We start from the raw sequence: 12,237 nt of genomic DNA, 5'->3' as shown, positions 1-12,237 counted from the left end.
CGTACTTGATTGCCAAGACATGTACAAGACTATCGCTAATTTTTAATTTCAGTGTGACCATCTGAGTGTTTGTGTTCCTGACGCATTGACTCTGTGTGTGTGTGTGTTTGACTCTGTGTGTGTGTTTGTCTGTGTGTGTGTGTGTGTGATATCCCTCCCCTCTGAAACTGCAGACAAATTATACGCACCAATCTCTTTTCTTCTTTTTTTTTTTTTTTTAGGTCGTTGTTGTTGTTTAGTAAGTTTTTATAATTGTTTTGTAATGTGCTTGAGAAAACAATAGATATATTATTTTTTTGTTTTTTAGTCAGCTGCAAATGTAATACTCACCTGATATAAGAACCAGGAAGTACAGTCAATTTCATCAATTGCAGACACAGAAACTCGGCCAATATCACAGATTGACATAAGTTTACATTTGGGCCAACAGCAAAGTGAGAGCTGTATTATCAATGGTTTCTCCAGTCAATGGGAAATCATTTACAGCTTGGTCTTTTGTGAAGGACTATGATTCTCAAACTAGGAGGCAAAATTGCACTGGCTCTTAGTGCTGCAGCCTTGGGGGCTGGTTAGCCTTTGGGAACCATCCCAACGCCGACTATTCTAAAACCCTCTTGGTCGAGAGAGCAGGGATGTAACTTGGGCAAGACACTCTCCACTATGATCAAATTCTAGCCCAAATAGTCGGAACAGCAGTTGCCTCCTCTGCTGTTCTGATGGTCATAGTCGGACATGACTGACTATCATTATATAACTGAACTGAAAGCAGTTTGTGTGTGTGTGTGTGTGTGTGTGTGTGTGTGTGTGTGTGTGTGTGTGTGTGTGTGTGTGTGTGTGTTTGTTTAAGTGTGTGTGTGTGTGTGTGTGTGTGTGTGTGTTATCCCTCCCTCTGAAACTGCAGGCAAATTATACGCATTATTCTCTTTTCTTCTTCTTGATAATTTTTGTTATTGTTACGTAATGTGTTGTGAGAAAACAGGATATACAGTTGTTTTTTTAATCAACTGGAAACGCTATGATACTTACCTGATATGAGAACAATGAAGTACAGTTAAATTTATCAGTCGCAGACACAGTAACTGAACCAAGCCCACTGATTCAAGCGATAGCCTGTATATTCGTATGGCTCTATTTGACTGATAAGATATAAATTATACGTTCATTTCTCTAATGTCGTGAGGATAATGTCACGAAACAGCCCATAGGTCAAAGTAAACAAGTGTCCATTGCTACTATCATCATCATTATCATTATCATGAGTAGTAGTAGTAGTAGTAGTAGTAGTAGTAGTGGCGGAAGCAGTAACAACAGCAGCAGCACAATACAATACACAATACACCAACGTTATTGTCTATACTTTGGCACAGAGATTTTCTTTTTGGCAGCAATACGTGTTCAACATAAAAAGAAAACAACAAACAAATAAAATGAATGAAAAATAAAAAAGATCACATGCCTCTCCATTTCAGTCAGCCAAGCCGCATTGCACATCTTCCCACACCACACACACACACACACCACGCGCGCGCACACGCACGCATACACACACACACACACACTCTCTCTCTCTCTCCCTCTCTCTCTCTCTCTCACACACACACACACACGCACGCACGCACGCATACACACACACACACACTCACACACACACACACACACACACACACACAGACACACACACACACGCACAGAGAGAGTATGCAAAAATCATAGTTCATCTAAAAATCAAATATCATCAGACTAAGAATTAAACCAAAAAACAGCACTTCCGTAGTTCACAAAAAATAAGCGGCATCACAGTAAAACAACTTTCATTCATTCATACAAATCAAAAGCCCTAACACCACTTCTTCATACCCCCCCCCCCACGCCCCCACCCCACCCCCCGCCGCCCCCCACCCACCCACCCCATATCCTACACTCCCCCTCCTTTGAAAAAAACAAACACCTACAGGTCTAAGCATAATCGCCCCCCACCTCCACCACCTACGCACACACACACACACACACACACACACACACACACACACACACACACACACACACACACACACACATATATACACACACACTCAGTGTGGAGGAGGACAGGGAGGAGAGGTATCATCATCATCATCATCATCATCATCATCATAATATTCTTCTTCTTCTTCTTCTGCTGATTTATACAACCCACTCTTTTGCAGTGCGGTGGGAAAGACATGTCTGATCATCAGCTACACGACAAACGCTTTTCCCGGAGAGTACATTCCAACAGTGTAAGTTTCACCAATGTAATAATAATAATAATAATGGTATTTATATAGCGCTGAATCTTGTGCAGAGACAAATCAAAGCGCTTTCGCATTAGTCATTCACCCGCATGCATAACTCTAAAACTGTAGAAACTAAAGACAAGGAAGGGCAGGCAAAGGAGGCTATTTTGGGAAGAGGTGGGTTTTAAGGCCAGACTTGAAAGATCTGAGTGTGGAGACTTGACGAAGCGAAAGAGGAAGTTCATTCCAATCGCAAGGTCCAGAGACAGAGAAAGAACGGTGGCCAACAGTCGAGTGTTTGAATCTGGGTGTGCGTAAACAGAGTGGATCCGAAGCCGATCGTAGTGAGCGAGATGGAGTGTAGAGGTGAAGGCAGCCGCAGAGATAGGAAGCGGCAGTTTTGTGAATGCATCTATAACATAGAGTGCTGATCTTGTACTTTATTCGGTGTGAGACAGGGAGCCAGTGGAGATGTTGCAAAAGAGGAGTGATGTACTCAGATCTTTTCTTTCTGAGGACGAGTCGGGCAGCAGAGTTTTGTATGCGCTGAAGGGACTGAATGGATGAATCAGGCAAACCAGACAATAGGGAGTTACAGTAGTCAAGGCGAGAGAGAATGAAAGAAACGACAAGTCTAGATGTTGCGTCAGTGGACAGATATTTCCGGACGGCACTGATGCGCCGCAGTTGACAGTAGCAGAACTGACATGTCTGACTGATAAATGTTTGCATGGACAGTGTATTGTCAAGGACAACACCGAGGTTCCTGACTGACGTGGAAAGAGGGATGGATGTACTGCCAAGTTTGATTGTGTCAATTGTGATGGAAGGCAGTTTTTGTTTAGTTCCTATGATCATTGCTTCAGTTTTGTCCGCGTTCAATTGTAACTTATTTCGAGTCATCCAGTTTTGAATGTCCAGGAAGCAGTTGGATGTTTCTTGCAAGAGCGACAACAATTTTTCAGGGGTATCACTCTTCTGGAGTTGAGTGTCATCAGCATAAGAATGATGACTGATATTATGGCGGTTGATAATTCCAGCAAGAGGAGCAGTGTACAGTGTGAAGAGCACTGGGCCTAAAACAGATCCCTGTGGGACTCCATGTTCGATTTTAACGGGTTCAGATTGGAAATGATCAACAATGACAGACTGGAATCGATCAGTGAGATAAGATTTGAACCAGTTTAGAACAGTAAGATCATGGTACTTAACCTTATTGTCACACTGGTACATACTGACTTCGTTTTCAGGATGCTTGGCGCTTGGTGTTGAATAGAAGATTTTTTTTTAAATAATATTTTCAATGACATTTCCCCAAAACAAAATTAATAGACACTTAGAAGAAAAAAAAGAAGAAGATTAGAATGAATAAAAAGGCAAGCACTTCATGATTTTGACATTTACTACAGCTGAACGAAACACACACACACACACACACACACACACACACACACACACACACACACACACACACACACACACACACACACACACACACACACACACACATCGTCATCGACATCTCGAAAATAAATAAATAAATAAATAGATAAATGATGATAATGACAATTATAATCACCATCATCATCATTATAATAAGTAGGGAGAAAGCGAGTCTCCCTGTCGACATCCTCTTCCTACTGGTAAGCAGGTTGTTTGTCCGTTGACACAAACTGCTGACTTTTTACATGTTGAATAGAAGTTTGTGAGCTCGTATTTTCTGGTTCAGATTGATGTCTGTTTATAGCATTACTTGAAAGGCAATGTTTAGTACTTTCTTCTGTGTGTCATAAAGATAGAAACAACTCAAACAACTCACAGAGGCATGGATGGGGTTTTTGTTTCGCTTTAGATTTAGCACAGATAGGCAGTACAATGACTCTCTCCGTTTTCATCACATCTGCTAAGGAAAAAAGTTGGGGTGAGGAGTGGCTAGAACGGAGGGGAGTGGTGGAGTGGGATTGGATGCCAGACCTGACCTTGGCATGGATCCAACGCGCCAGTCACACCCTGGCAGCCTGCACCGAATGTCGTAAGAATGTAAGACCCGAGGGGAGGATAAAAAACAACAACAACAACAAAGATAATAGATGAAATACATGAATAAATACATAAATAAATGAATAAATAGACAAATAAACGATTAGAAAGGTAAAATAGATAAATAAGAAAGTAGGTAGGTAAGTAAGTACAATAGATAAATAAATGAATAAATGAATGAATAAGTAAATGAATGAATGAATGAATGAATAAATAAATAAATAAATAAATTCTATATGATTTCAAAGTAGATACGAGATACATGATGCAACTGAAATATCATAATTAAAAAAAAGAAACCGAACAGAAATGGGCCCCGTTCAGCGAACTCGGGCACACACACAGACGTCTTCACTACTTGAGGTTGAAGGTGACAACTGCACTGACGAAAACGATGACTATGACCATGATGAGGCTCTATTGGCGTGTTTATCAACCCTGTGTATGTCATTAGTATGTTTGAATACTTAAATAAAAAATCAATCCGTTTGTTCTTTATTGATTTCATGTAAGTGTGTGTGTGTGTGTGTGTGTGTGTGTGTGTGTGTGTGTGTGTGTGTGTGTGTGTGTGTGTGTGTTAGACAGACATGCAGACAAAGGAAAATCCATAACGTCGAAACTAACAACGACGACGACAATGACAACGACCAAAAGGCGATGAAGTAAAAGATAGTGCTGTGGGTGTGTGTGTGTGTGATGACTGCGACAGGTTCGACAGCTACTCAGTCAACGTGCTGGTGGACGGCCGGCCAATAAACCTGGGAGTGTGGGACACTGCTGGCCAGGAGGACTATGACCGCCTGAGGCCTCTGTCCTACCCCCGGACTGTATGTACTGCGTGATGGTGACCCCTGTCCTACCCCCAGACTGTATGTATGGCATGATGGTGACCCCTGTGCTACCTCCGGGCTGTTTGTATTGCATGATGGTGAACCCTGTCCTACCCCCCCCAGACTGTAGGTATTGCATGATGGTGACCCCTGTCCCTCCTCCAGACTGTAGGTATTGCATGATTATGACCCCTGTCATACCCCCAGACTGTACGTATTGCGTGATGGTGACCCCTGTCCTACCTCCAGACTGTATGTATGTCATGGTGGTGACCCCTGTCCTACCTCCAGACTGTAGGTATTGCATGATGGTGACCCCTGTCATACCCCACAGACTGCATGTATTGCGTGATGGTGACCCCTGTCCTACCCCCAGACTGTATGTATTGCATGATGGTGACCCCTGTCCTACCCCCAGAATGTATGCATTGCGTGATGGTGACCCCTGTCCTACCCCCAGACTGTATGTATTGCATGATGGTGACCCCTGTCGTATCTCCAGACTGTGTGTAGTTCATGATGGTGACCCCTGTCCTACCTCCAGACTGTATGTATTGCATGATGGTGACCCCTGTCCTACCCCCAGACTGTATGTATTGCATGATGGTGACCCCTTCCTACCCCCAGACTGTATTGCATGATGATGACCCCTGTCCTACCCCCAGACTGTATTGCATGATGATGACCCCTGTCGTACCTCCAGACTGTATGTATTGCATGATGATGACCCCTGTCCTACCTCCAGACTGTATGTATTGCATGATGGTGACCCCCTGTCCTACCCCCAGACTGTATGTATTGCATGATGGTGACCCCTGTCCTACCCCCAGACTGTATGTATTGCATGATGGTGACCCCTGTCCTATCTCCAGACTGTATGTATTGCATGATGGTGACCCCTGTCCTACCCCCAGACTGTATGTATTGCATGATGGTGACCCCTGTCCTACCCCCAGACTGTATGTATTGCATGATGGTGACCTCTGTCCTATCTCCAGACTGTGTGTAGTTCATGATGGTGACCCCTGTCCTACCCCCAGACTGTATGTATTGCATGATAGTGACCTCTGTCCTATCTCCAGACTGTGTGTAGTTCATGATGGTGACCCCTGTCCTACCCCCAGACTGTATGTATTGCATGATGGTGACCCCTGTCCTACCCCCAGACTGTATGTATTGCATGATGGTGACCCCTGTCCTATCTCCAGACTGTGTGTAGTTCATGATGGTGACCCCTGTCCTACCTCCAGACTGTATGTATTGCATGATGATGACCCCTGTCCTACCCCCAGACTGTATGTATTGCATGATGGTGACCCCTGTCCTACCCCCAGACTGTACGTATTGCATGATGGTGACCCCTGTCCTATCTCTAGACTGTGTGTAGTTCATGATGGTGACCCCTGTCCTACCCCCAGACTGTATGTATTGCATGATGGTGACCCCTGTCCTACCCCCAGACTGTATGTATTCCATGATGGTGACCCCTGTCCTACCCCCAGACTGTATGTATTGCATGATGGTGACCCCCTGTCCTACCCCCAGACTGTATGTATTGCATGATGGTGACCCCTGTCCTACCCCCAGACTGTATGTATTGCATGATGGTGACCCCTGTCCTATCTCCAGACTGTGTGTAGTTCATGATGGTGACCCCTGTCCTACCTCCAGACTGTATGTATTGCATGATGGTGACCCCTGACCTATCTCCAGACTGTGTGTAGTTCATGATGGTGACCCCTGTCCTACCCCCAGACTGTATGTATTGCATGATGGTGACCCCCTGTCCTACCCCCAGACTGTATGTATTGCATGATGGTGTCCCCTGTCCTACCCCCAGACTGTATGTATTGCATGATGGTGACCCCTGTCCTATCTCCAGACTGTGTGTAGTTCATGATGGTGACCCCCTGTCCTACCCCCAGACTGTATGTATTGCATGATGGTGACCCCTGTCCTACCCCCAGACTGTATGTATTGCATGATGGTGACCCCTGTCCTATCTCCAGACTGTGTGTAGTTCATGATGGTGACCCCTGTCCTACCTCCAGACTGTATGTATTGCATGATGATGACCCCTGTCCTACCCCCAGACTGTATGTATTGCATGATGGTGACCCCTGTCCTACCCCCAGACTGTATTGCATGATGATGACCCCTGTCCTACCCCCAGACTGTATGTATTGCATGATGGTGACCCCTGTCCTATCTCCAGACTGTGTGTAGTTCATGATGGTGACCCCTGTCCTACCTCCAGACTGTATGTATTGCATGATGATGACCCCTGTCCTACCCCCAGACTGTATGTATTGCATGATGGTGACCCCTGTCCTACCCCCAGACTGTATGTATTGCATGATGGTGACCCCTGTCCTATCTCTAGACTGTGTGTAGTTCATGATGGTGACCCCTGTCCTACCCCCAGACTGTATGTATTGCATGATGGTGACCCCTGTCCTACCCCCAGACTGTATGTATTGCATGATGGTGACCCCTGTCCTACCCCCAGACTGTATGTATTGCATGATGGTGACCCCTGTCCTACCCCCAGACTGTATGTATTGCATGATGGTGACCCCTGTCCTATCTCCAGACTGTGTGTAGTTCATGATGGTGACCCCTGTCCTACCTCCAGACTGTATGTATTGCATGATGGTGACCCCTGTCCTATCTCCAGACTGTGTGTAGTTCATGATGGTGACCCCTGTCCTACCCCCAGACTGTATGTATTGCATGATGGTGACCCCCTGTCCTACCCCCAGACTGTATGTATTGCATGATGGTGACCCCTGTCCTACCCCCAGACTGTATGTATTGCATGATGGTGACCCCTGTCCTATCTCCAGACTGTGTGTAGTTCATGATGGTGACCCCTGTCCTACCTCCAGACTGTATGTATTGCATGATGATGACCCCTGTCCTACCCCCAGACTGTATGTATTGCATGATGGTGACCCCTGTCCTACCCCCAGACTGTATGTATTGCATGATGGTGACCCCTGTCCTACCTCCTGACCGTTTGTATTGCGTGACGGTGGCATCTTCTCTTACCCCAGTTTATGTGTGGCAGACTGTACGAAGTTCATTAACATGGTGCTGTTGATTACGTTGATGAAGATTGTGGTGATGATGGTGATGGTGGTGGCGATGGTGGTGATGGTAGTGGTGGTGGTCATGATGATGCTGATAATGATGAGGAGGACACTGGGATGACTATTACAGTACGAAGGCTGTGTACTACCACCAAACTGTTGTAGTTCATGACCCAGACTGTTGCAGCAGCAGCAATCGTAGTAGTTGCAGTGGTAGGAGTAGAAATAGCAGTGGTCGTAATAACAGTGCGTGTGCGCGAGTTTATGTATGTGCTTGTGTGTGTGTGTGCCTCTGTGTGTGTGTGTGTGTGTGTGTGTGTGTGTGTGTGTGTGTGTGTGTATCTGCGTGTGTTGTGCATGTCTGTGTAAGTGTCCGTGTGGAGGGGGATAGGGGGAAGGGGGGGGGGAGAGTAGGTAGGTTCTTTTCCTCTTTTATTTCTGTAGTTGAAACATGTGCATCAGACGGGCACTGAAATCAAAGCAGAAATGATAAACATGAATTGCATGTATGAATATTGATTTATTTCGTTCCAGGATGTTTTCCTTCTTTGTTTTTCCATTCCAAGCCCGGCAAGCTTTAAAAATGTCCGCGCAAAGGTATCGACTCTTACCTCCTCCTCCTCCTCCCCCTTCTTCTTCTTCTTCTTCTTCTTCTCCAACATAATCACCACCTTCTCATTCTTTTTTGAAAGGGAACGGAGCTGATTAATAAGACTACATTCACAGTGACGAATGGAGTTAATTGTAGACTATGGGTATCTTTCCCCGCATTTCATCATCATTTTCATCACCGTTCTTCTTCTTCTTCTTTCTATTATTACCATTACTGTTATCATTATTATCATCATTATCATTATTATTCTCGTCATTAATATTATCATCATCATTATTAAATGCTAGCCCAGATAGTCGGGACAGCAGTTGCCACCTCTCCTGTGCTGATGGTCTCAGTCAGACACGACTATGATGCATACATATCATTCATTAATATGATGATGATGATGATGATGATAAATATCATTATTGTTATCATTGTTATCATTATCATTATTATCATCATTATTACAACAGCTAAGTGAGAGTTGTATGATCAATTGTTTCTTCATTTCAATGGGAAGTCATTTACTGCTTAGTCTTTTTTGCGAAGAACTATGACTCTCAAGCTAGTGCTGCAGTCTAATTAGGAGCTGGTTGGCATTTGGGAACCATCCCAACGCTGACTGTCCTGAAACCCTCTTGGCCGAGAGAGTGGGGATGTAACTTGGGCAAGACACTCTCCACTATAATCAAAGTCTAGCCCAGATAGTCGGGACAGCAGTTGCCTCCTCTGCTGTTCTGATGGTCATAGTCAGACACAACTGACTATTATTATTATTATTATTATAATGATGATTATCATCATCATTATTACCATAAATGTTGTGTGTGGCAGTGGTTCCCTGAGGTCAGTCACCACTGTCCCGGCACTCCTCTAGTGTTGGTGGGAACCAAACAGGACCTGCGAGACAGCCCCGAAATCGTCGAGTCCCTCCGACGAAAACAGTTGGAGCCCATTTCGTACGTCAAGGTGTGTTGTTGTTGTTGTTGTTGTTGCTGCTGCTGCTGCTGCTGCTGCTACTGCTGCTGCTGCTGTTGTTCTTTTGATAGGTATTGTTGACTTTGTTTATTTATTTATGTTTGTATATTTAGTTGCCTATTTGGTTATTCATTCATGTATTTATCTATTTATCTACACGAAGAGACAAAAGGCAGAAAAAGGAAATGGACGCTTTTTGTTTTTTGTTTTTTTTCCGTTGTTGTTGTTGTTGTTTTTTATCATGGAAGGGACATAACCATCGGTAGTACGTTTTAGCTGGTAAGGCATGCTTCTCTCCCTTACAACGCGAGTGACCCTTTTTAGTCTGCTGGCGGTGTGTTGGAGGGGTGAGTGGGGAGGTTGGGGAGTGGTGGTGGGAGAAGAAATGAAGTGCGAGGGATGAGGATAGGCTTCCATCATGATCCTTTTGTCTTCGCCTTTTTGTTTTTCTTTCTTCTTCTTTTTTTTTTTTTTTCCCAATCTGTCTGACGTGTTTTCAAGTCCTGAAATGGATGGCCCCTTGAAATCATCAGCTGGGATCTCTGTCTCTCGGTCTCTGTCGGTCTGTCTGTGTCTGTTTCTGTCTTCCTCGCCAACTCCCCCTTCCCCCCCCCTGCCCCCCTCCCCCCCCTCCCCTCCCCACACACACACCCTCTCCCTCTCTCAGTGTCTACCTGCCTGTCTGTCTGCCTCTGTGTGTGTGTGTGTGTGTGTGTGTGTGTGTGTGTGTGTGTGTGTTTGTCTTTCTCTCTCTCTCTCTCAGCTGTCAACAGCAGCTAAACAAAAGTCCACCACTGAATATATGTCAGACTTCTTTTTTTTTTTATCGCTTATATAAAATCTGCTTAACAATGAGTTTTGTTATCATTATTGTTGTTGTTGTTCTTATTATTGTTGTTATTGTTGTTGTTGTTGCTATTATTATTATTATTATTGTTGTTGTTGCAATTATTATTATTATCGTTATCAATTGGCACTGATTTCTCCACTGTTTCAACTTCTTCTTCGTCAACAATCTCGTCAGTCGGGGGTCATTAAGTGATGACATCAAGACCTGTTCAGGGCGTTGGTTTTATGTGAAGATCAATCAGACATCTGTAGCTGTTGCTGTTGCTGTTATTGTTTATGTTTTTGTTGTAGTTGTAGTTGTAGGAGTAGTTGTTGTTGCTGTTAAGGAGCAAATTGTGGTGCAGCGTGCATAGTGGATCAGACCTCACACCTTAAATTGATACCTCCTCCTTGAATCTGACGCTGAAACTGATCAAGTTCTCTCTCTCTGAACCTACAGGGTCAAGCCCTGGCCGGCGAGATAGATGCCGTCAAGTACGTGGAGTGCTCGGCCCTGACACATAAAGGATTAAAGGCGGTCTTTGACGAAGCCATCCGTGCCGTCATAGTGCCCAAAGTGAAGAACGCCAAGCCCAAGAAACCCTGCACCCTCTTGTAAAACGAGGGGGGAAAAAAGAAAAGAAAAGAAAAGAGAAAGAACTGACAACTAACAACAAACATCCAAAAAAAAAAGTATTATTGGTGCAACAGTAGTAGTAATTTCACTATGGGATATATATATATATATATATATATATATATATATATATATATATATATATATATATATATATATAGAGAGAGAGAGAGAGAGAGAGAGATATATAGATATATAGATATGTATATATAATTATTATTATTGAATGTCTTTATGTTACCGGACTTTCACTGATGATTATATTTTCTTGTTGTCGTTTTTGTTCTTCTCGCTCTTTTTCTTCTTGTTCTCCTCCTCTTCCTCCTTTGAATGATTGATTGATATGGATACTTATATAGCGCCTATCCTCGGTCGGAGACCATGCTCTAAGCGCTTTAGAAACACGGAGTCATTTACACAGCAGGCTGCCCACCTGGGTAGAGCCGACTGACGGCTGCCATTGGGCGCTCATCATTCGTTTCCTGTGTCATTCAATCAGATTTCAGGCACGCACACCTACACACTCAGACAAACATCTAACATTTAACATTTTACGTGTATGACCATTTTGTTTATTTACCCCGTCATGTATAGGCAGCCATACTCCATTTTCGGGGGTGTGCATGTTGGGTATGTTCTTGTTTCCATAACCCACCGAACGCTGACAGGATCTTTAACGTGCATATTTGATCTTCTGCGTGCGTATACACACGAAGGGGGTTCAGGCACTGGCAGATCTGCACATAATAAAATTAATGTTGATCTGGGAGATCGGAAAAATCTCCACCTTTTACCCACCAGGCGCCACCGAGACTCAGTATTCGAACACGGGACCCTCAGATTGAAAGTCCAACGCTTTAACCACTTCTTCTTTTTCTTTTTCTTCTTCTTTTTGTGTTGACTAGATATGACGAAATATTTGAGTTTACAATCCATTCGGACTGAAGAACTGAAGAAGTGATACATTAAACATTGTAAT

The 12,237-nt window shown here is 44.0% G+C and overlaps 1 protein-coding gene across 1 annotated transcript in view; it reads left to right on the top strand.

Moving 5' to 3' along the window:
* Nucleotides 1-11,347, top strand: part of LOC143286492 (ras-related C3 botulinum toxin substrate 2-like) — a 12,788-nt gene extending 1,441 nt beyond the window's left edge. Inside the window, exons 2-6 of the mRNA XM_076594070.1 lie at nucleotides 2,187-2,258; nucleotides 5,005-5,122; nucleotides 8,752-8,814; nucleotides 9,650-9,784; nucleotides 11,082-11,347. Coding sequence (XP_076450185.1) covers nucleotides 2,187-2,258; nucleotides 5,005-5,122; nucleotides 8,752-8,814; nucleotides 9,650-9,784; nucleotides 11,082-11,240 — 547 coding nt within the window. The 3' untranslated portion in view covers nucleotides 11,241-11,347. The remainder of the gene's footprint in view (nucleotides 1-2,186; nucleotides 2,259-5,004; nucleotides 5,123-8,751; nucleotides 8,815-9,649; nucleotides 9,785-11,081) is intronic.
* Nucleotides 11,348-12,237: the final 890 nt, after the last annotated feature.

The sequence above is a fragment of the Babylonia areolata genome, chromosome 10 (genome assembly GCF_041734735.1).
Source record: "Babylonia areolata isolate BAREFJ2019XMU chromosome 10, ASM4173473v1, whole genome shotgun sequence".
In the NCBI taxonomy this organism is placed as follows: domain Eukaryota; kingdom Metazoa; phylum Mollusca; class Gastropoda; order Neogastropoda; family Buccinidae; genus Babylonia; species Babylonia areolata.
The sequence above is the reverse complement of the archived record's forward strand: the minus strand, read 5'-3'. Positions and strand labels throughout refer to the sequence as shown.